We start from the raw sequence: 26,511 nt of genomic DNA on the forward strand, positions 1-26,511 counted from the left end.
TCAGTTTGTATATTTCATTTAAAAAACAAATAGGAATTTCCTCTAAAACAGTTTAATGTTTAAGTTAATGAAAACTATTTTTCCTTAATTAAAGTTTTGTAACTGGTTCCGCCAGAAAGCTTATCAACTGCTATTATATTTTATATTGCTTCATAGAACATCACTATGAAGTTAGTCTACAGTAGCGTCACCTAGGCTGTTACCACTTTATTACAATCTCCACGTTGCAACCACAGTATTGGACACCTAGCTATTGGACGCTAGGTGGCGGTAGTTAAGCAAACATTTCGTGACATACTTTTCGTCGATAGATGGCACTACTTTCTAGAATCTCGAAAAATGAAATCTACAGTTTACTATAAGTCAGCGAGTGACTTCAAAATTTTGTTCGTGTATTGAAAAGTGTCGAATAATTTTGGGCGCTATGCATGAAATCTCTCTTTTGGTTTGTTAACATTTGCTCTGGGATTCCTTACTCATCCCTTAAGTGAATTCTTATAACTTTTTGCGCAGCTTTTAAATTGGCGGCAAACTCTTGATTAAGACGTTTGGTAAGTAAGGGTTGACTCTTTAAATATCTGTCTGTTGTAAGAATGTTTGCATCTATCAATTGTTTTTTTATTTCATACTTAATCTGTAGAAAGAAATAATGAATATTTGTAGGTTCTTGTGTGAGTATTAATTACTAAGTTATAAGTTCTCATTGATCAATTCCAGTTAGGGGCAGCGTTGAAGAATAAAAACAGGATAATCAAAAAACTGATTTAACTGCTTGAAATTTATTTTGGAGTAGAGAGGAATCAGTGATTTAAGGTGAATAAGGTCATAAACAACTTTCTTAAGTAACTGCTTGTAAGAAGATGCATAATTCACTTTTTGTTAATCGTAATAATATACTTTAAAGGTTATTTTGTTAGAGTTGTTGTGTTTTACGATACTGATAAACTAAATTATAGGTATCTAACTTCAGGAAAAAACAGTTAATGTAATTGTTACCCACTACGTACTATTAAAGCGACCGTATTCCTTCCCAAGTAACCAAACTAACTGTAAATACAGTACCTAAATACCTACCAAAGATAGTCCCAACTAAATAAATTAACTCAAGCAAGAGACCCGTAGAACTCTAGCCAATAAGACGTCGAACTGCCATAGAAAAGGACCAAACAAAATTGGTAATTCCATTCTCCAGGTTGGTTTTTCGAGACACAATTAGGACATTTTGTTGGAGTCCGGGTCGAGTAATAAAATTAAGGCGCTCGGCCGGTCGGTCGCGGTAAGTCGATGTCTTGGTGGGCATAAAACAAATCCGACCCGAGCCGGCCCGTGAGGACGGCGACACGGTCAGCCATGGAGACGGCCAGAGTATTTTATTTTAGTTCAATACCTATTGTTTGTACGGTTTGTTGATATAATCTTTTGTTTTTAGACATTGTTTCGAATTACTTTGAGCGTTTTAACGTTCAAGTTAATGTCTCCTAAAGTAACACATGAAAGGTACTTGCAAGTGAAGCTAATGTTCCTGCTAATAGATAGGCCTCTACTACATGGAGGCTTTTCAGATCTGAAAGCAGAAATTGAAAAGTAGAGCGACTTTTATGCTCTTGATATTTTAATTGACACGAAGTAGTAATGAATATTTCTTCACTATTATTTTTTTCTGTCGAAGATTGGATGCATGTTTTACTTATTTTCCTTAATTATAGTCCCTCCTCAAATAATGATACCGGCCCGCCACCGCCACAAAACAAGAAGAAATTCGAAATTTAAAAAAAAAGAACGAACGCTACTTTAAAACCGTTTTGAAAATCTGTAAAATGACAAGCACAAGGCCTCTCCACAGTCGGGAACACGTCCGCGATGTTCACATATTCTGAATAACACTTGAATAGCGCGTCCTAACGCACTGGCCACTGCTCCAGCGCCACGTGACACGACTACACTCATACACGATACTTTGTTTGTGTATCAAATCGGACGTAACAAGGTGACTTTGTAAATGGCGGGCACGTGGTTATGTGCTGTTTTAGGGGATCCGTTTTGTTCTTGTATATTTAGTGGATGGCTGCCTTTTTCTGTTCGTCGTTGCTAGATTGTAAGTTGGTTATCCGTTTGTATATAATTTTCCGGTTATATTGTGTTTTCTTCAACTGTTAAAAGTGTAATGGGTTTCAGTAGATACCATATGCAAAGATTGCTCGGCTATGACGTCAGAACTTCAAAATTGCTAAATACTACAACTTGAAGAAATTTCATGGAATCTCAACGTTTCATGAAGCAGAATTACTGGTGAAAACGCCATAAACAGACAAAAGTAAGAAACTATAACCGTAAAGTTCCACATCAGATAGCAGTAGCGCCGTGGTCCACATTCGGCATCCGCTTAGCCCGCCGTCCGATCCAAGCACCTGTAGTCTACGAAATATAGTGTCGAGAGCTAACACCGAGTGGAGTCGCGAAGTTGGTCGCAGTTAGGGAAGATTTGTCGCGAGCCCGCCAGCTAATGCCTTATACTCTTGGTCTTGTAAGTAAAAATTATGATTATCGCCCGGCGCGAGCTGAGCCCTTGATCCCTAACTAACGGCCGGAGACGCGAGACTTTCCTTTTCTTCTGAACTATAACTCTTTTTTATTGGCTTCTCGGCGGTTGCAGCGCCGGCGTCCACTGGATTACGGACTGACCTAACTGATCGGCAAACTAACGACTCTCGAACGTACGTTATTTACAAATCGGGATATCGCAAGGAGGTTGTTTGTGAGCACAATTTGTGGAGGTTTGGTCGGACCGTGACCTATGTCGGGTTTAACTGCGTTTTACTTTTATGGACTGAAATATAGGTAAGTCCATCCCAAACTGTGTGATCAATTATTTTTTATAGCTATTTGTTTATTTCTTTAACATGTATTGAAATGGAGCAATCTCTTCTTTTTTTCAGTACACTCCGAACCCCGAAATTTGTTTCTTTATAATAATGTATAACATCAATGTATCCAATTTCACACAATAGTACCCTATATGCATATCTAAAAGCAATCTCATATAATAAATATGTAGCAACATCATAAAACACAAGTCAGTTCTCAAGTGCAATACAATACATAAATGAGAGTGGGCCGGAGACGGCGCGAGGCTGCGACGGTCGATTAAGGAAGCGACTGCACCGTTGCCTTGGCGACGCCGCCATCTTGGAGGTACCCACCCACTCTCACCCCGGCCCAGAGCCCCGGCTCCCCACAGGCCCCCACTGTAAACAACTCGCTGTATCGTTGCACTGAAATACTCGATATATTTAAAAGGCTCTCCAGTCGACCCCTGAATCACTGGCGTAAGATAAAATTGTCAATTTATTGAGGATCAAAAAATATGATTGCATTTCGAGGTAACTATTTACTTAATTTAATGTGTGTTCGAAGGTGAGTGTGTTGCTAATAGAGTTTTGGTTCTGGTTAGATTTAGCTTGTATCTGAAAGTTTGCTCGATAACTAACATCCTATAATCCAAAAATATGTATTTCCATCATTGTCTTTACGGAGAAAGGAATGTGATTTCGGGGTCGGAAATAAAAACATCCATAGCATAAATGTCAGTTACATAAATTTTAATTAGACGCGAATATTTTATAATTCCAAAATAAGAATCAAAAGTAAGACCCTAATTAGCAGAAACAAATTAAACTTGAAGAGTGGTAGTTTATTCCAATTTCGTACAAAATCACCTATCACCTTTGACATTTCAAGCCAATTGAAGTACGAAAAGTACAAAAATAAAGTTCTCAACTAATCTACCTAAAAGTTATACAATAATTTACTAATCTACCATTTCCCCTTGATTCTCAAATACAACTTCACTTCCTTATACTCGTACCAGTAGGTATAGAGTTACTCTCAACAAGCAGACGATTTTCGGCGTGATATTTACAATGCTGGAGGACGTTGCAAGCTTAGGAGCTCGGTTAAATGTTTACGTGCTAAGGATTTACCATGGTACACAGGTAGCTGGCTGTAAGTACTCCACATTGCTTTTATGGAAACAAAATTTAGCAGCGTTTTGATCAGAGAGTGGAAAGGATACGAATTGAAATTTTTGGTAACATTATGAAATGTAGAGTCGTTTTCTTGGATGTTTTAAGCACCTACATGAATGAATCTTTGGATTTTAGTAGTAGTACAGTCTCTTGAGTAAGTAAATAAGTGATGGTTCTTTTTATATTTATTATATTATACTTAAAAGATAAAAATATGAAACTTTCATTTTTGATATTATGTCGAAAAACAGAAGAATATGTCGAATCATTTAGAACATTTTGTTTTTTCAATGAAGTCATTACTTATCAAATGATTTATTTATTTTAGAAGATACTCAATAATATCTCTGACAACTCAAATCATTTAAGTCGTATGGATTAGACCCCACATTCTTACTTACTCGTACTTTTATCAACAATCGTAAAAATATAAAACAGATAAATAAACTCTTATTTTTACGTTGAATATTGAGGCAGTGATTCTGAATGGTCGTCCAATTATATGTGAACGGTCGCGAAGACAAATGGCGAACATTACTCAAGATTAGGCGCGCGACCGTCGCTAGTCCACCTAATGTCGTACGATGCACTAAATCATATCACACAGAATCACACGCTTATATCAACAATCCCACATTTTTCACAATAACCACTCAAACAAATATGTCTTTATTTAACACGTGCCCAAGGAACTTAGATATTCTCATTACTTACATATGAAATAGTGGAATGGGCGAAGCATTCTCTCTTACACACAGGCACTAATACCCATTAAGTTCATATTATTAAAGTAGAAGGCAATCTGTACAACGTTTTAATGTATTATGTAGAATTATAAAGGCGTAGAGCCCCGCTTACTTGCTATGATTTATTCATGAGGGAAGAACAACGTTAAATTTGAACATGCCTACTTGTACGCGCGCATTTTAGTATAAAATGTCAAGCGGTTTATTAAGCAATTTGTTTTTCATAAAGATTTATTGATAAATATTATGATACCCAAGTAATTACGTCATCATCATTCATTAAAACTAACGACTACGTTCAATTAAGTGGAAGCACAAGCAAAGTAGTAGAGCACCGTACTTCTAAATATATGTGTTCGTAAGTTTAATCTTGAAGTAGTGGAATCCGTTGTAAATGTACCCATTTTGTCAGTGCTTACAAAATTCTAAAGCTGGTAGCGAGTGCAATATACAACGACAGAAGTTTGTTCAGCTGTGTGAGTGTGTCCTCACAACACTCTCACAGCTTCCAGCGCCCGAGCCATTTTATACACATAATATTTCTACGAAAAGAAAACTTGTTTGAAGTCGTGAACAAAGCCAATCCGCTGCGGTTATTCGTGATATTTTCAGGCAAAGTCGTACCTTATTCGCAAACATCGAATCCCGTATACAATACAGTGCGAAACGAAATTCGAAGGATAGATAATTTCGGAGAGAAAGAAATAAGGCGAAAGGGAAAAAATATAAATTGAATAGTCGAATACACGCATCCCGGCATTACCATAAAGGCAACAGGGATCAAGCCGGATTCCTCTACGAACTTTTTTATTTTCCTTCCACCTCTAAATCTCCCAGGCAAAGCTTCGCGAATCTGCAAATGTTGATTTGATGATGTGGTGTCGGGGCGCGGCGCGGCGGGTGGCGTGCGTGCGACAGCGTCGCGCGCCTCTGCTGACCTGGGCTTTGTCATGACATGATGTCGCGACGTCAGCGGCCCGCCTCACTACCCAGCTTTTGATTACTTGCACTTTTATTGCCTCCCCGCTCGTCTAAGATTTGTAGCTTCGTCGTAGCTCGATGAAATCTGCTTTAGTGTTTGTTTATTCAGCGCGACGCGAGGATAAACATAACTGGGTATCCGACGGCGCGTATATCTAAAACAATTGAGTAGGAGGGCAGGGTTGTAGCGCGAGTAGATAGCTAACGAGCAGGAGCAAAAGGTTGCGGGCGCGCGCCGCCGGAGGGCGGATTACGGTGCTCATCCATTGCGGTCATTAAGACACATTACTCTGCCCCGCGCCGCGCCTCGCCCGCCGCCGCCCGCACAAACCCGCTTTTTAATTCAACTTTCCTCCTTCACCAATTTGCATGATTACTTTCGTTTTTATTGTGCTTCTCCTCGGCTGTATTCTCTTAAAGTATTGGTTATTTGGATAAGCCGAGCACACTAAATAAACATGTCTGTCGAATTAAATAGCACTCATGCAGCAGGGGCCGTGAAACGTATCACAGGGCTTTAGGAAAGTGAGCCATTATGAATATTTCTTAACTCATATTACTTATTTTTAGCTTTTCGCGTTAAAGAGCATTGAGAGCATACGTAGTTAAGAGTAAGCATAAAACATGAAGTCATAAAGCACCAATCAAACGCCGTAAATCAATGTAACACCCGCAATACATTAGCGGGCACAGTAAAGCGCCAACAAACTACTATTCGAGCTACAATTTTGAAACAATTACCTTCAGCTCAATATCGTAAGATTAAGAAAGTCCACGGTCGGAATTAGGATTTGGGAGCGAATGAGGGCAAACCGTCTTAACAGCCCGACTCCACAAATTGCGGACCTTAACGAGGGCATAAAACTCGAGTCGCACTGCCGGAGACGCCACAGATTGTACTCAGACTTAGTTCAGGATTAATGGTGTAGAAAACAGATTATCATTGGCTGGATTTCCATTAGTGTAGACCCCTGCCACCGGCGCGTGAAACCTACGGAGATAGCAGCCACTCGGAGGCGCTCGCTGTTATTATTTTCCACATAACGGAGCAGCGCGTCTCCCAATTTAATTCTATTAGGTTCTGTCGCGTTTGAACGACAGCACAATAAACTCGTTTGAGTGGCGACGCTCTACTCCGCTCCGCTTCCCTCGCCCGGCTCCGCTCCGCTCCGGTCCGCTCGGATGCTGTGTCTCGCCGTGTCGTTCCTCCTCTGATATACGCTCATTTGATTTCCAACACTGTTCTGTTTATAAATTTTATATCGAGTACAGCTTATGCGATGTTTGTTTAGTGCCGACAATGTTTGCGAGTGATACATATTGTTTTTGGTTTTTAGGTACATTGATTGTCTGTAGAAATATATTTGATTCGTAGTGACTTTGTTTAGGGTATGTGTAACATGTTCCATCCAAAATTGATAGGATTGTCCGAACCTAGCATGACCAAAAGAAGACTTCATTGTATTGCTAATTTTACATAAACTGAATTAATGGGAGAAGTTATCATTTGAGTCCCAAATAAACTGTTTCAGAAATCTTCAATTAAACGTTCACAGTTCACAATGTTTTTTTCTCGGATGAAGTCTGAAAGGCGAAATATAATTTTGAAAACAAGTCAAGTACAAACAACAAAGCAAACATATTTGTAGACTACTCAGTAATGGAATGTCGCACCGGTTTTTCCGTTTAAAAACATTACACGTACGACGCTGCGATGTTTTAATGAATACAAATTACATTTGCAAATGTGCTTAATCCAGAAATTAGTTACGCCTCTCCCTGTGGCCCCGAGGCCCCTCAATGGCTAAATACCGCTGCACCCGAGTTTCATATTCCGTTTGCAGGTACAATTTACCGCAGTATTAGATATTCGTTGAACAATGTAGCTGTTGTTCGTATTTATATTAATTAAATCTACGATTTCGTGTCGCATTTGTTTTACGAACGAAATTCAGATTTGTTTTGTTGTATTTTGAAGCATCTTATTCTGAAAATTTTATTTCTTGTTTATTTTGTTTTTCACTTCTAAATTCTAATTTTCATTTAAGTTTAAGTCACAATTTTTTTCTCTGATTTTTTATTTTTTTTCTGTTAAGGAATCATAAGTTTATATAGGATTGAAAATGTAGTCAAGTATCCTCAAGTATCAGTCACGATTTTAACAAAATAAAATGTTAATAGCAAAAATATGAACATAGGAGTATACACTAAAAATCAAATATTACTTTGACGATATCTACGTATCAACAAATGTGTTTTTCACCGAAGTTTCCACAACGGAGTCGATCTTCGAGAGCATATAAGTTTTTCATATTATTTTACGAGTATTTCGATATGGTTCAGTGAATAATGTGATCAATCCTGTTCTTTCAAAAGAGACGATATTGCTATACTCTTCCTTTTACATTTAGATAATAGGATTAAAGTATAGTAAATTAATTTTGTTACTTTTTATTATAACTATCTAAAAAGGAGTGTTACCGGTATAACGGGGTAAAAGGATGGACGGGTTGAGAGACGGATATTGTTAAGATATAGCTAATTGTCTTCTCGCATGTATTAATTTTATAATGAAAACATATTTATGTTTATTTACTTAACAGTTTAGAGAATTCATAATATTTTAATTTATTCTAAAGAACATTTTTAAACCTTTTTACGGTACATTTTCTGTGTTTTTATTAATGTTGTTCCATCGATGTCTTTTGATTTGATCGGTCAAGTACTGTTAGAATCCTTATGTTATTACGCAAGACACGGACAGTACAATTTTTGTATCTTGCAATAGTTTTTTTCTATAAAATTTTTATTTCTCCTTAATTAAATTTTTGGGTAATTTGCCTAAACAGTATTAAGTTTTTTATTGTTTTTAAGCACTGATGACTTCCATTTTGTATTTGTGTATTTGAAGTGAGCATGATAAAAGAATAAACGAAAAATACTACTCATCGACCACTGCCAATGTGTAACGTAATATCTTCAGTAAAAAGCAAGATTAAATCCAAAAAACTTTGTCGATAAGGTTGAAAATCGTATAACAGCAGTCTATATAAAGGGTGTAGGTATAATAACCGGAATTGGGCTTCTTTACGCCTCATCTAGCGCTCGTTATGCCTCGATCGTAAATCTTCATTCCCCCCCCCCCCTCGCCGCGAGGTAGCCCCCTCTGCTGCTCTTGATTTTCCACTCGATCCTGGATATAATATAATATGTTAGTGTTGACGTGATGAGTATTCAAATGTTTTGGAATTGATACTCTTTGATGGTTCTTCAATATTACGTGTGGTGAACGATTTGAGCTGTGTTTGTATTATCTTTATTGGATAAGTTGGATTTTTATTTTCGGTTTTTGGATGTAAAGTTACTATTGCAAATTGAAAATCTTTTGGCTTCTATACTTTTATGTCATACTAGCTGCAGCCCGTGACTTAGTCTGCATGGACATGAGGATCGTTTTACCTAATTTTAAAATTGCGGCTGCGCTACCCCTGTTAATTATAGCGTGATGGTATGAACCCATAGCCTACACTAAGACCACACTTATACCTTATTTTCATTAGCACTCTATGTAAAAGTTTTTAACTTTCAAATACTGCATAAAGTATCAACCTAATGATGGGTTATTATACAGTTTGTATCCCTAGCATATCATAACTTGTTGTATCAAGTTCTGATATACCTTCAAACTAACTTCAAACTCGACAACTAACGATTGAATGAATTCAAAACTAAAGCTACGAACTTTCGTAGCGCCGTAGCACAAATCGACTACGTTTAACAACCTCCGTGTAGACCGAATCGGTTTTACTTACAGACTTGTTACTAAATAAAAGTGTAGTTTGCTATAGTTGTCAAGCATCACAATTATCAAAATAATTATGATGCGTGACAACATGCTTCTTTCGTCTCGAAAATTAGATTAATAAACATTTTATCCATTAATCTGATTAGTGTGTTTAACACTTAAGAAAAGCAAGGAAATACAACATTCTCAACTAGTATACGATGTTAAAAAAGATTAAGTAGCACGTATTGTCTTCTAAGTAAAGCCTTTAAAAGCCATCGTCTCAAACTTTCTTTATGAAGCAAACATATCTGCATGAGTTGAGTAGTGTTTGCAATAAATCCTTGTCGCAGTGTATTTATTTACTGCCTCCCCGCCCTACCCCGCCCGCCCAAGTTGTCCGCCCTACGATGCAAAGATGTAATATGTCTAGAAAGTTTATTAAACTCCCTGTATGTCATACGATGTAAACTAGGTACTTGTTTATTCATGAAGAAGTATGTTTTATGTTGATAAGTTAAAAGGTGTGTGACAAGGCGAAAGGCAACTTGTATGAGAGCGCTAAGCCTCCCTGAAACATACAGCTCCTACATATATTCCTGGAAGATTTAGTTTAAAATACTATGCTCAAATTTTAAGCAACGAAAAGCCTCCTTGATTTTGTTTTTTGTGTTCTCAACAAACAATTTTGTAGAGCCAAATTCTAATCATCATGTTTAGTCATTAAAAAAGATAAATTTAATGTTTGATTTAAAGATAAATTTAATTGATCACAAAAACCGAAATTCTAAATACTAATTCGAGAACTCAAAAGAAATTCAAACAAATTTTCCGCAGCAGACAAATTGTTGTACATTTTAGTGAAACTTATATAAACGCACATAGTGAGTACGATATTATTCTGTAGTCAGGCGGCTTCAGGCACGGAACACAATTAACTTGTAAGATTGTCTGCGGAGGTTGCACTCGCTTCCCTCGCCCTCCTCATCCATCCACCCTCCCTTCCAAACAAAACATCAATAAACTGTACGATACAACCAAAAAGACACCGTAACAACTGAATGTAGAGTCGATTTTTCATTAGCATCGAATAAGTTTTATGTGCCGCATTTATTTCGCGTAGGTATAACAGTCCAGTTACCCTTGATTGGTTGTCGTTCCTCTAATCCCTTTTGATCCTTTCCACCCAAAACCTAACCCTCTACGTCTAACTATTGACATGCGTGCGTACCTTTACGTTTGTGACGTAATCATATCGACATGGAAAAACGTAATTGCATTTTAGGGGTAACGGGGTAACTGACAGGAATGTAATATTTCTGGCATATAATACTGTCGGGGAAAAAATATATTGTTTAATAAATATTAAAAAATATTCTTAAATATCCATTTAGGTATGAATGTGGCCTTAAGGTATATACTTCGTAATGTCTCAATTTACCCGCGTATACTTTACTCATGTAAGAAATGTCTAGTAGAAAGTGTTTTCATTTCAAGACCTCTTTCAGTGAAAATGTCCATCAATTTTAGGTCCGACTGTTTTATGCTAAGGGAGAGTATGATTAAGGTTTTATTTTTGTTACTGTCATAAAGGTTATGAAAGATGTAACGTAAAAACGACATAGCTGTTTAAAAATCTCTTTACTTTGTTTGACTATTTGTCGAACTTAACGTCACTTTTTTTATGTAATTTGTGGTTGGGACACATATAACCAATGATTCACGAAAAGGGTAAAAACAATAAGTGATTAGCATAAATAGCGCCGACGCATGATAAATGCGCATCTGTGTGTGCACGTCTATTACGTACGTATTACATCTCGTGTTAGTTTCGGGTAAATATTACCTAGGGTTGATATGATAACGTGCCCACGCACGTAGCCCGGACCTCAGTGACTAAGGCGATCCGTGATAAAATAAAAACCCGTACTAATGTTTGACACCATAAAGATAAGCGCAGTGACGCGCGGGCCCGGTCGCGGCCACCGCACGCTCGTTTGCGTACACATGTAGCGTGAACAAATACATTGTACCCTAATTAAACATCAAATAATAAAAACTCGACATTGACTCTCTGATAATGAGTGTCGACAAACACGATGCTGTAGAGACCGGCAGAAACCGTCCTCTGACGTCAAACCCGTGCCGCACAATCATCGCGCCGACACAATATGGTTTTGATCGCGGCCCAAACCGAGGCGATTAGAACGGGCGACGAGCGCGGCCGCGTTAGTCCGCGAAAGCTCCCACCAAAAGGAGCAAAGAATCGGAAAGCGATACGGCTAATCCCACTAATCGGGGAGCAATTGAAAAATAAAAATGTAGATGGCGGAATGATTCCATTTAGAGCCAAAACGATGCGACAAAATAATAAAAAAGGTACGGGCGGAACGGAATGGGCCTGCCCCGGCGGCCGGCGGCTAATATTGAAAGCAAATCCTCGGCTAAATCCTTAAAGCGCTCGGATTCGAGCACCTGGAAACTGTGTTTGCCGCGCCGAGTCGCGTCGAGAGAGCGCCGAGCCGCGCTGCTGCCGCGACGCCTCATGCCCAGGATTACTCTATACTTTACGCTTAATATCATACATTTTTGAATCAATTATTTGCTATTTATTAATATCCTAAGCTTGGGCCCAAATTTGCATTTCGACGATTTTTTCATGAACTCCCTACATACCTGCTCTAGACGCATTTATGAGTACTTGATGTTGTTGCAACTGAAAATAAATAACTGATAAATCATCAAACCCACTGTAACCTACACAACTACTATTATTACACTCCTACATAAATCAGAAGTAGAATTAGCTGAGACTGCAAAATGCCCTTTTCAAATATCTACACCTACGTATATAAACCTCATTTAATTTTTTGTCAAGACTCCGCTAGGCTAGGGCCGCGTTGCCATGACAACGCAATCTATCTCTCGGCCTGGCAGCCGTCGTCGACCGCGCTATAAAATAGCTTACAGTAACGTGAAATTTATTTCCATTTCAATATAATGCACATCTTTCGCTGCAACATTTTAGTCGCGACTTTATCGTGTCGCATTGAGAGACCTAGTTTTGTAGAACATTTTATTTTATTCTGCATAGTATTGTTTAAAATTCACTTTGCATGGGTTTTCAGGTGGCTTTATGGATAATTTATTGTGAGTCTGTATTATTAAGTTGTGTGATTCTTGTAGCTTGGTATTATGTTGCATTTGACTCACTTCTGATAACCGTCGTTGAAAATTAACGAAACGATCACTCTTGTGTTCGTTTGTGCACGCTTGTTTAGACCAACCTCGATCATGACGGACTAAGAATTGAGGCATCTTTTGGTTATTTTTATGTTAATACATTTCAATATTTCACCATCATCAAAGACGCTCTACCTAATCTTCTCTCCAAACAGTTTGCAGTTAAAACAATTTTAACATAACCCGACTTTACCCTAGCTAGGAATCAAACCCAAGTCCTTGCGCTGCACCCACTAAAACACGTCCACGTGCCGATCGCGTAGGCTTTAAAACAACCACGGTAATGGACTCAGTAACGTTTTTAACAACAGTTACAGCTCTAACCGCATATGTGAGGCCGACCACAGTGCGTGCGAAACCTAAGGACGCGGGATTATAAAACAGTGTATTATTGGAATATTGTTCTGTATTTTATATGAAAAAATAATTGTTGAATAGTAATTTTAAAAGGTAATAAGTACAGGGCTCAAATTACAGTAAACAAAAGTACCTTATAGATCATAGGTATTTATGAAAAGTATTTTATCATCAACCAACCGTTATCCAATTATATTAGGGTTAGGTTCAAGACTACTGGGATGCAGAATGCACACCGTAGTATTTTACAACGAGTGACTACCTATATGAGCTCCTCAAACCATTTACTTGAGCAACAACATACCCCTGAGTAAGACTGGTTGTCAGACTTCATAGCTTTTATCTACTCAAAAGGACTGTCAAAGGAGTATAAATAACAGTAGGCACCAACAATTCAACGTGCCTTGCAAAACACAGAGGAACCCATAATGAAATAGATGAACACCCACCCATGGAGCGCATGTAAGAAGAGTAGCTTAATATTTGATCGATCAATTTATTCTAAGCTACAACAGCTTAGCCAGCATTGCTATTTACAAAACGTAGCTACCGCATGCATTTCGGTAATTATATTCGTCATGTCACTTATCTATTTGAACCGATATCGAAAAAACTGATTAAAAAAAAAGCGTTCCAAGAATTCACAAAGCTCTTGTAACATTATATGATCTCAAGTAAGTACCTAAGTACTTAGTGTAATTATAAACATTATTTCGAAGTCCAATGAAATTCCCAAGATTTTAACGGTTTTTCAGCGATACCAAATACTGCTTTCAGTCTTCTTCATTCAGTCTTATGTGTACTTACCAAGTTCAAGAAATATGTATTTTTTTTACTTACCATACCAATGCCGATCTAAACATATAAGTTATCGCATTTAATCAGCCTTGTTTTTAGTAAGCCCGATTGTATGAGTTATCGATATATCGGGCAAGAAGGCGAAAGTGTCAGAACGTGCATGTTTACGATTTTTTGAAGATTTACTTACCCTTAGTAATTACTGAGTTTGAATTTATTTTTTCATGTACTTTCCCCATAAAAAATCCATGCAAGTAAGCATATTTTTGGCAAACCATCTAGAGGAACAAGACCGCGGCAAAGCCACGCATTTTGTCTAAGGTGCAGAGTTTGTGAAATTAGTGGTTGTAGAGTTCAGGCGTGTAGTATTTGAAACTTTTAACGGCACTGGTAGCCAAGTGGCTAAATCCACCATGCTGATAGATATGTTTTCGTGAAATATTTTTTTCTGACGCTGTTTCCGTCAGATGTGTTAAGGAAGACTACCTCGACTTCACAAAGTAATTATGCGACGTGCATCGTGATGGAGAGCTGCCGTTCTAAATTGTGTTGTGTGGACGACTGAAAATGCCTAACTTTATTTGGGGGTGTTAAGTCCCAAGAAGTAGGAAAAATCCACAGGAAAAATCAATTCGAAGAATGAAACAAAACATACTCAGTGATATCTTTTATTATGACTAGAGGTTTTTTAAGTTACAAAACAATCGGTATCCTCTTAATTGTTACTCACAAAATAACTCTAACAAACTATTCAGGTTCGCAGATATTTTGTTCTGATATGTATAAAATGAAAACCTCGAATTTCACATCAAATATTATCTCGAATCTATATATTTACATATTTTTATTTTCCATAATTTAATGTTTCCTTCACTGTTACGTAGGCACACGGACATACTAATTCGTGTAATTAACTAAAATTTATTATCTAATGAATGTTTATATCTAAATAGTTACAATATTTTACATTTACATTTATAAACGGTGTTAAGTTATAAATATGTTTTTTTTAATAAATATTGAGATCCTGGTTGCATTAATCTCATTTTGGAGGTTTTTTGAAGCACTGCTACTGGTTATCACATGGACATATTGATGACACATTGACATTGGTTACATATATAACATTAAATACGGTTGGCATGGCAACGGGTTTCATTCAAACACGAGTCTGCAACTGTAGACAACTGAATATAAAGTTTATAATCATCTCCTTTTTGTATTATTGCGGTTGTGGAAAAAAAAAGTGACTCTACACCGTGTTAGTGTAGTGTTGTCACTCTTCCACAATCGACATAGTATTATCGAACCTTGGGTCTGTTCTGATGCTTACTCTGTTCTGTTCTGTCTGATTTGTTAGGACTTGTAAGACAGACGAATATCCATTTGACGTGTAATATTATTGGCAGATGGAAAATTGCAGAAGGGGGATTATCTTTTTTTCTAGGCGTTACAATTAATGTTTCGATATATCAACCGTTTAAAAAAATTCAAGTGGAAAATAGTATCAAGAAACTTGATAGCACATAATAGGAATAATGGAAAGTAAATTTTTCGTAGAGCCCTCTCGTAGCATTATCGTAGCTTCATTTTTGTAGCCAAACAGGGTCGTAGCTTCATACTACTCTTATTTTGCCAAAATACTAGAAAACATGTGTTGTTATATTTAAGTAGGAGGCTTTCATATTGCAATGGCAGAAACTGGTATAATAAGTGTTCTGGAAGTGAAAATTGAACTATTTGATTTAATTCATCAATTTATATTTGTGACAAGAATTATTATTTTTACACAATTTTAATTATTTCTTTTCTTTCTTACAATAATTATTAATTTTCCTGCTTTCGTTGGTATCAGTTCCATACAAATCTTACAATTGTCCGTTTAAAAATTTTCTCATTACAATTTTATAATTACAATACCCTATATTTACATTATTAAGGTACATTAAAAATCAAACTGTCGCAGTACATGCATAAATGAGACGCTTTTAAAGTTGACTATTAATTAAAAATAATGGATTTACTATTTTAATATTAATGATTTTGATGCAGGAATTGCAAAATTTTAGGTTTTAAAATTTGAATATTTTGTTCATTTTAATAAATATTATTAATAAATGTTAGCCCGTGGTACACAGATTCAATTTCTGTAAGCAAAATGTTTATTTTTCTGATATGTATGAATTAAATGCGGTACATACCGACACAGTGTCATACTGAGAGACAACGATCAAGTTGAACTCTCTAACAGTAACACAACAAAAGGAACATTTCAAACAACAACATTAACTTATCATTGCTATATTATTCACTATTACGACCGCAAATGCTCGTTATTTCATTTTCAAATAAATTATCAAGTTCATATATACAATGTTCGATATTAAGCTGAACACTTACATTACAATAATCTAAGTACATTGTAAGCTTGTAAAAATTGCACACATCGCTTTGGTATACGTACGTACATAACTACATATTTACAGTAACTTTAAAACGATATCGTTAAGTTTTTATTGCCGGAAGTTTCGTAACAAACGTTTTGTACATGTATGCACATGTTTTATTCACAGTCGCTGCACTCATCGTCCCCGCACTGTGAGCCCCGCGGCGGTGGAGAGCGCGCTCAGTCGAACCAGTCCCAGAGGTGGCGGTAGAGCGGGTGCGGCGCGTGGTGCGGCGCGGGCAGCGGCGGCGACTAGGAGGCGCGCGACAGCAGCGGCGGCGGCTCGCGCTCCTCGCGGCCGCGCGCCTCGTCTCAGAGCCGCTCCGCCACGCCGCCCGCGTACTGGCACGCGGCCAGCGGCGCCGAGCCCGCGCGCGACACCGGCGACACGCCGCCGTACCCGCCGCCGAACCCTGAAGAGTGCTGCTTCGCCTTCAGCCGCAGCGACGCGATGGACGACGACATCGCCGCGCACGGCTCCGCGCGGTACATGCTGTACGGGTTGGGCGGCGTGTAGGGGCACGGTGCGACGCCGCCGCCCACGCCTGCTGAACCCGCCACGCTGCCCATACCGCCGCCGCCCACGCCTCCCATCGATGTCGCCGTGTTGAAGCAGTTCACTGAGCCTTGGTGATGACTCGCCGGCACCACAGAGCCGAGCGGGTTGACGGGCCACGGGAAGCTCTTGGTCCCGAGCGGACTGGGCACCTTGGCTGCCCAGTTATTGTATGGATACGATGAGTAGAGCGCATCCGTGTCGGGGAAGGGCTGCATCAGCCCGTTGAATTGAGTGCTGAAACCGTTCTTGAAGTCTGCGGCGGCGGCGGCTGCGGCGTTCATTGCGTTTCTTTCACGTTTCCGCCATTTCGCTCTACGGTTTTTAAACCATACCTGTAATTAAGGAAGTATTTAAGTATGGTGATCACATGTACCTGTAGGTCTATTGAAATGAGTTTTCTGAACTAATTTTAAACATTTTTACTGGAAAAGTTTCGGACGGTGCAACCTTTTTGGGGAAAGGGAAATTAAAGCAGACAGGTAAATTGGGTGTCCGGTAATTTCATGGCGAATCTACAAGTTTTAACGAGATTCAGAATGTGAACGCGACTTGCGTTGCGTAGTTATCAACTTTACTCATTACAAAGTTGACAGAGCGACGTGGCTCCGTGGCGCTGTGGCGGTGGTGGCGTGTATGCGAGCCACGTAGAGGCCCAGCCCCGCCCGGCCCCGCCGCAGCCAACGACCCGTCTAATTGCGGCCGCGAAATGAAGATAAACGAGCGTCGCGATTGGGCGGGACGGGAGCCGCCACTCGCCGCGACTTGATCGAGCCGCAATAAATGAGCGGCCACGGGGCCAGGCTGGAGGAGCCTCTCGCATGTTGTTGTTTAGCGCGCGGCGGCGGCGGCGGTCGGAGCGGCGTGCGAGCGCGCGGTGATAAGTCGCCGTGAGCGCAGATAACGCGCGCGCTGATGTATGGCGCGCGTCCGTCACCCGGCGATCGATCGCTCCGACGACACCTCCACGATAAATTGCGCAATCCACGTAGCGACTGCAATAAATATTGTGCCGCTGGCGGTATTTGTCTCACTCACTGTGGCGGGTTCACCCAGCCGAAACGGTAAATAATACCCTCTTTCCTCGGTTAAGTGAACATAAACGGTCGTTTCCACCCCATATACAATCGTTTATTTTTCGAAACATAAATTTCACAAATTCGCATGAGCGCATGTTTCGTACACAGGATGACACAGGTAAACCGAGCTTTATATCTATAGAAGATCAAACACTTGAAGTTATTTAAAACATTCTTGACTGTATTTTGATAATTGAAAAGACTGATTTAAGTAAAGCATGGTTGCCTCCATTACTAAAACAAAACGCTTAACACATCCGCTATTACCCATTCAGACCGCGAACAAACGGGTGAAAATAACTCTACAGAAACATTGGGGGTGTTCAATAATGCCCTCGGAATGATATTTATTTAGGTGCACATATGTGGAAATAATTTCCATTATTTGAATAGCAAGCGGACAGCGAGCGCGGCGGGGCGCTGCGAGGAGGGTCGCGATATTGCGACGCGGGGCTAATCCTTTAAATATATTATTGCAGAATGGTGACCGTCCCGCGCCCTCCGTCGGCAAGGAGACACCCCGACACTTTTTAATGCTTCCGAAATCGATACTAATGTGTGTTCACTGTAATTCATTCCATGTGGCGGTTGTTTATCGCATTGCAAGGGTTAACACCTTCGCAACGTATTAACGTTCAATGATGTGTTCGGAAGATGATTTAGATGATGATTAGGTAGAGCGGCATTGGGTATTGCATTATAGTTTAGGATATTAGGGATCAATCAAAGATGTTTTAAGGGAGAACAAGGCAGATCGCAAGAAGAAAGGTCCCAGGCCTGCGGATGGGTGATGGGTAGCTCACCGCTCCAACAGGACCAGGCCTGTGCAAAACAGCAAATTTGTGTTCTATGTGCGCCTTTAAGACTGCAGACTTAGGGCATCAAGAGAAACATGGGTGGCTTTATTTAATAAAAGTCTGACTCTGCCTTCCACCAACCAAAAACGGGAGGAGTCATTTAATAATCTCCCCTTCGGAGATATAAGAGGAAAGGTTCGATATGAGACTAAGAAGCGTACTTCTCAAGCATGACGTCATTTTTAACAAAGCTTTAGTAGAAAATACAATTCACTTTCAGAGTTACACGTTCAGTTGAAGATCCATAGATATTCAATTTTTTAGGTCATTATAACTAGAAAAGATTCGATACTCGATGAAAACGATTATCTTATTCATCCACAAAGAAGCAAATAAGATATAAACGAAGGGCAGTCAGATTATCGCATTTTAATTTATTTTGTAAAATCCCTATAAATCCAACAAAAAAACGTTATAGATGAATAAAAAGTATGACATTTTTGTAATACAAAACCTAAATTATTTTAATACTTCCCAATACATCAGTTCAGAAAATAGAAGCAACATTGTGTCAGTATCGGTACAAGCGTGTCCGCTGTCCGTCAGTGCTGCAGATCTCCGGTTATCAAGTTATCATGCGGGAGGCGTAGCAAGATTAATGCGAGCCCCGCCACCCACTGACATATGCCTTCAACGACCGACATGTACTACGGAAAATTATAATACCGCAATTAAGTATTCGTAGCACTTGCTACGACGCTACGAGTATGGTCTTGGCAGTTTAATGTTTGTTAGACGCGTGCTACGGAATTCGTGATTGTAGTGTAACTTGGATGGGAATGGTAGAATCTATTTATTGTTCTGTGAGTTTAGTTAGACTAAATTAGTAGTTCCAATAAGCAATTAGTTATATTTGCTATTTCAGTAACGAAATATGTAACTGAAGTGGATAATTTTAGGTTAAAACTAGACATGCATAAGAAAAACAGAAAAAAGTGATTCATTTCAATTGGAAAACATATAGAAATTACTAGGAAGGCTTGAAAATATTTTTCCGTTCTTTTAGTAAATCGTAAAACTGAACGGAAAGAAAGAAAAGTTCTCGCTGATATTTTTTAGAAGTAATAAAAAATGACATCACTAATAGCGATTAAACATTAAAGACAAAGGATCCTCATAAGCTCAAATAACAAAGGCAAACATTTAGTACTACCGAAGATCGTATATTAACACGTGCCGAATAAATTGTGGTCGTTCTAAATTCATTACGCTAGTAGTGATGAATGATGAGGCACCCTCGCAGTAATGAAGTTATTTTACGGTCAGCACAACCGCAGGGTCGCTAAATTGCTTAAATTTAAATTAAACTGGAATCACAGTTTTATTAGTGTCATCAATCAAACTACGGTTTATCCGACAGAATAGCCATAGTTTAGCACATCGGATTATAGTTCTTACCGCCTAAACAAGTAGAACTATTATTGTTTGGGCTATTTGCTTCGAGTCTATTCCAAAGTCAAATAAACACGCGCTCGCATAAATGGATATAGCATAATAAACTCGGGATTGACGCGTATTTGAGCCAGGGTTGCTACTCAACACTTCTCAATATGTAAAAGATTCAATATCAAATAATTGAATACGTAGTGAATATTTTTTTTGTGTTTTATGTAACATACAGTACGTAATCAATTGACGCGATATACTTTTTTGTTTTAACTTAAGGATTGGTTACTGATATATTCATTTATTCATGAAAATAATGTTCGAGAAGATACACTTTATTCCTTTCTGCAAAACTAAATGGGACAAACAGTAATGTCAGCTCGGATTGTGTTGTTAATCTGTCGTGACCAGTCGCTGACGCCCCTAACGCTGAGTAGATTATTAAATGCACCCTGCAGAGAGAACCGGCCGTAACTTCCACGTTATGCACGCCCAAACTAACTGTAGAACCGCAGAAATTCGTGAAAAAAAAGTCAACAACACATACTAAACAATTACAGAACGCAATTTGGACACTGCACATTTAGTTGTTGAAGGAGTAACGTACATACATTTTCACAGACAGTTATTGAGAGAATTTTCTGTGTTCAGTAAATAGAGATTACTGAAGTGGATTTGGCGCAAAACTGACAGTTATATAACCACAGTATCTGACAGCGAGGTGATTTTAGCTTCCATTCATTGATATAAATTCCATGCTAACGCCGCGCGAAGTCCGCGGGATCACAACACTATACTGTAAGCCTATCAAAACATAATCGGGATAACTCATTGGACACCTACTATACCGAGAGCTCAACCTCGACTTTCCTGAAGATTTTCGATAATAAACTCTAAAACTTTATGTGTAAAGTTAACTTTCCCGGAATACGAATACTTGGCAAGAATACTCGTTGCGATATAAATTTTGTAATTGAAATGCGTTAATACCGTACAGTGCTCTTGTTTACTGATACAAATTCTTCGTGTTAGATTATTACGGGGCCTACCGGTTGGGTTCGGGCCAGTAGCTGAACATGACAATGTTATTTAATAATATAATTATAGCAACATTTGTTTGTATTGTAAATGTCAATATTGATAGGATGCGTAAGCGGACTTAAGGATGTCGAGACGGTTTATTCGATGATTTGTTAAGTCATTTAGTATGACTAAATTATTTGCTCCTATATTACTGAAAAGCTGTTGAGCGTGAGGATTATGTGGAGACAAAGTAAATCATGTTTATTATTACTCCAAAAACTCATCATAATGTTTAATGCTTATTACAGAGAAGCATAATGCAACATTTGTTCATGGAACTCACACAATATGAAAAGTTCAACCTATTCAAACTCTATCATTAGCAACCGTTTTTCTACCATTTCAGTCAATGCAAACAGCTCATATCGAAGCCTAGTCCGAGTTAGTTCTTGCACACGTGGCCAGTGTGTAAAAACAAGGTAAATCTCGCTAAACTGTTTGCATGCAACGAGACAGGCGACAGGGACGTGCACTAAAAGCATCGCAAAAACAGACCGAGAGCCGGCGGCGCTGGCCGTTTTCACGTAAAATAAATAATGTTCCGTGCCGCCTGCCCTGTCCGCGGCTCGTTTGATACACGCCCTTTACACATGCACACTAAAATGTTTTCACATCTTACATCTATTGCATATCTGTTTGATGAGGGCTTTTTATATTTTTGTGAGCGTGTGTTTTTAGAGTAGTTTTCATTTGTTTTGTTGTTTGTATGAGTACGTTTTTGCTGCAGGATTATGTATTTTATATCAGTTACTGATTGGTTATGGATCGGTTTTTTTTAATTTCTTAATTTCAAATTAAGTTCTATACATTTCTGGTCGTTCCTTTTTTCTTCGCCTTTGAATTTTCCATTCTGATGCAGGCAAGCAACAATGCAACTTTTTCAAAGTCATGTGTGACCACATGACAAATTGTGATGTCAAACATCATGATTTTAACAACAACCAGGTTTCGAATTATGTGAACCTGAAATGCTCGAATCTTTGGCATAAGGGCAGAAGCCTAGCTATGGATGAGCAGTAAAATTCAGCTATTTTTGATTAAATGAGTCCTGTTGTACATAAAGAATATGTTTGACCGTACCAAGTGCCTATTTCTTAATGAACTCCATACCGAAACGATACAACCTAATCCCCACATCACATCTCATAAACATCCCGCACAAAAACGAATTTTCGCAACAATCGAGCGATCTCTCAATACGTCAACATCACATTATATTCTTGTGTAATCGATGTTCTAATTCCACGTCACGCAGTACGCGGGCACGGCCGTGACGCTCGTGTCAAATGAAATGTGTCAAGAGGTGTTTCACGGACGATTGCCGTCGAGACGCGCCGATGCGGCCCTACAAGCTTTCTCAGAAAGGAAAATTGTTCGACGTTCGACGTTTAAATTGACACAGCAAAAAATGATGAGGAATTATAGTGTACAAGACTGTACACATGTTTGTGTGTGTGTGTGGTATTTGGGTATGCCTTTCGTTTTTGTTTAGGTTTGATACGTGAGGTGAAATTATGCTCTTGGTTGTCAATTGTCGTGCTGTCTATTTTACTGCCGAGTGGAATTTAGAGCTGAACAAGATGAGACAAATAACATCACTTCCTGTAACTGTAAGTTTGAACTAAAGAACATTAGCCTTCATGAAAAGGCAGTAAAAAGTATTCTTGTATTCCATAAGAAAAAACACTTCAGAAATGGACAAGAAAACGTACAATAAAATGTGGTTTGATTTGACACGTAAAATTAGCAAGGAAATGACTTTAAATAAAACACAAAGATTAACATATCATATTTTACGAACGCTAATTGAGTCAATAAGCAGGCAATGACCCTAATGAGTTGGTAACAAAAATAATGTTCAACGATTTATTGGTGCGCGCGCGCACAGATTTATTGGACGGCGCGGCTCGGCGGCGCGGGCGCTGCGCAGACTAACGAACGATAATCCCCTGTATAGGGTTGCCCGAATTATTCCTAACGCCAAATTTATTTAATTCTTTAAGAGCACATAGATTTTTATTCTGAGATTAAAAAGTGTAGAAAATTTCATAATTTGAATGGGTTTCTTCCATTTTTTTATGTCTATCGCTAGCTTTGATACTTGATTGTATCTATAGTTATGTCGGTGAATAAGTTATTAACGGTATTGTGGTATGGTATTGGTGATAAATAATTACCTATTTTAAGATCGTATTAAAAACAAATTCAACTTAATAGGTATTAACTATTTTTATAGAATACACAATATCTCTTTAAATTATTAAAAATCCAAAAAAACATTAAACATCTTAAGACTTCGCGCACAGCCCTAGCGTCTAAATGTGAATGTTTTGAAGAACACACGCGCGCAGTGCATTCGAGTACCTACATACTGAAACGAATACCTATCACTTGAACCAACCACTCATAAAGTATCGATTTACACGTATCTGCATGTGATAACCGAGTAATTAATTGCCCACGGTGTATTTGTGGCGGTATCCGCGCAATGCTACGCTATGCGCTGAAAATTATTGAACAAATTATATTTTGAATTGGCCGAAATGAGTTATTATGCTGAGCCTAGTACTAATTGTATTTGTTTGCCGAATTATTGCTGAGTTTTGTGATTGTTTAGATATGTTTATTTTAATTCTTTTAAACTTATTTTCCTTAATCTTGCTCTCAAAATATTAAGCTGTACTGGCAAAGTATTTTTTGTAAACGTTGACACTGTTTTGGAACAATGTGTTTCAATATTGAAGCATATGAAATTCGACGTTTTTCTGACAATTTACTACACCAAAGAAATAAATGTCTACGTTCTATAACTGTTCCCATTATATTTGTTTAAAACAAACAGACGTACTTTTTTTTAAGTAACATTCATGTCCATGCTTTCTACTGAAATCATGCAACCACTACGTTACTGGAGTTAGCAACCGTATAATTGATGACGAACGATACTTGCCAAATACTTGGAGATTTTCTGTGATGGGTATTTTGAGATGAAAAAGATACAGTGATTTATCTCGGCTGTTTCATTTAAAACTCTATCTATCATGTCACGGTGAAATAATACTAAAAGGAAGGCAGTGCGAAAACAAACAGAATTCGAACGAATTAAAATTGTATTGTATTGTTTGTTTGTCAAAAAAATATGCGCGTATACCCAAAGAATTCGATCACTACACATGTACAAAAGATTAACGTAACCCACGGCCCGCGTGCCAAAGAAACCGTAAAGTATTCTATGAATTCTGTACAAACTAAACACTACAAACTCGGCTGCAACCGCAGAATCTCTAACAGGGGCCTTCCAAAACTATTGACAGTGAGTGTGGATGCGATCAGACTTAAGCCGGGGATTATGAAGAGACCGAAATAGACGCATCAAATCCTCGTGGATTAAGGGATCCCGTGTTCCGTCGGGCTGCACGGCACAAAAATACCAAAGACGCGCCGGATGCGACGATTAGCCTAAACATCTAGCTCGTTAATATTGTAATGCACTCGTTCCCCTGTCACGTTGTCCAAAAACATAAAAAGTACACAAATACAACCCAGGCTTCCGTAGTTTTTGTATTTGTGTTATCTTACCAAGTATCCGCGATTTCATTCATTTATTTCCTTTAGTAAAATTATTCTTGAACAAATTAATGTTGTATTAAATTTGAGTATCGAATCGGGAAGGGAGATTAATTGGAATTATTTTCAGTTCACATCACGGAGAAATCTAAAAATAGATGGTATTGTGTAAAATTAGAATAGATTACTTTTCATTATCGATGTAGTAACTTGCTGTTGTAACTTTATTCCGGTACTAACAATGTTCTTTAAGTACTTTCTAATGGTCATCCGGTTAGGCATATGGAGGGTTGGAAAAAGCAAAACCACGAACTGTCAAATTAAGCCGTATAAAATCAATTGGGAGAACAGATAATTGACGCGACATTTTATTGTAATATCTACTGTTATAGGTACTCTAATCGCGTTTCGGTTGATATGAATGTATTTCCTTTGAGGCTGGGTACGCGACAATTAGCAATGCAAAATAACGCTGAAATCCCGTGTCAAGTTCTAATTTATTTTGAGTTCATATGTAAAGAGTATTTCTTTCAATATTTTTCTTACGCATTTATTCTGAAATAAAGCCTTCTTGTTTTTATTTAAGATTTTATTAAACAATATAATGCTTACCCTAACTCTCGCTTCAGTTAGATTGGTCCACATGGCGATCTCCTCTCGTGTCGACATGTCCGGGTATCGGTTTCTCGCGAAGGTAGCTTCTAACTCCTGCAGCTGTTGGCTGGTGAAGTGCGTCCTCTGGCGGCGTTGTCTTTTGTTTTTCTTGTCCCCTTTGTCGTCTAACGAGGGCTCGTCGGGACCGACCCCAGGTGTCGTCGATTCTGTCTTTATCGTGGGCTCCGATGTTAAAGGACGATTGCCTGCGAAAATAATTGACTTAGTTTGGTTGTATGAGAGGGTGTGGTAGATTTAGGTCGCTTGTTTTTATATCTGATATTTTGTTCAAGATTTGGATAAAATCTAAATTATTGCAAACATACGTCACAAAACCGCTGGAACGTTTATAAAATCGATTTTTCAAACAATTTGACACCTTGTTGGAATGGAAGTTCCAAAAAAATCTGCTTGACTTTTATATTTTAAGTATACTTAGATTGCCTAAAACAAAAGAACACTCAACCATCTGTTGCCACCCATTCATTAAAGCAACAAGACTAATAAAACCAACATATCAGACCGTACCAACATTAAATAATATTCAGATAAAAATATAGAATCAGGGCCACGGTTCGCGAGTGCCGGTAGCAAGCTCATAATGCGCTGAAGGATTACAAGCAAGCGCACCTAATACATTTACGACACCGCCGTAAATTTGTAGATCTCGATGAGGTACGTCACTCACATACGTAATTTATATCACTTACTGTAATAAAAACTATTTTCGGTTCATATTTTTAATGGTGATTATCTTTGTAATCGGTTTGGAAAGTTTGGTAGGGATTTTATGTTTTAATTTTTCTGTTAATATGAAGTAAGTTAATACATCATTTTGTAGAGTTTGAACTGTGTGGTTTTGCAGCGTTTGTTACTTATTAATACGAGATTTCTGAAGATAATTTAACTTAAACGCCATAAAAAATGAATACCAGTCATTTTTGGGATA

The 26,511-nt window shown here is 38.3% G+C and overlaps 1 protein-coding gene across 2 annotated transcripts in view; it reads right to left on the reverse strand.

Moving 5' to 3' along the window:
- Positions 1–14,586: 14,586 nt before the first annotated feature.
- LOC113497221 (pituitary homeobox homolog Ptx1) overlaps positions 14,587–26,511 on the reverse strand; it is a 44,266-nt gene continuing 32,341 nt past the window's right edge. For both annotated transcript variants that reach the window (XM_026876663.1, XM_026876664.1), the window contains exons 4-5: positions 25,521–25,768; positions 14,587–17,271 (exon numbers count right to left, since the gene is read on the reverse strand). In XM_026876663.1, the coding sequence (XP_026732464.1) occupies positions 16,693–17,271; positions 25,521–25,768 (827 nt within the window). In that variant the 3' untranslated portion in view covers positions 14,587–16,692. The remainder of the gene's footprint in view (positions 17,272–25,520; positions 25,769–26,511) is intronic.

This window comes from Trichoplusia ni, chromosome 9 (genome assembly GCF_003590095.1).
Source record: "Trichoplusia ni isolate ovarian cell line Hi5 chromosome 9, tn1, whole genome shotgun sequence".
NCBI classification, from domain to species: domain Eukaryota; kingdom Metazoa; phylum Arthropoda; class Insecta; order Lepidoptera; family Noctuidae; genus Trichoplusia; species Trichoplusia ni.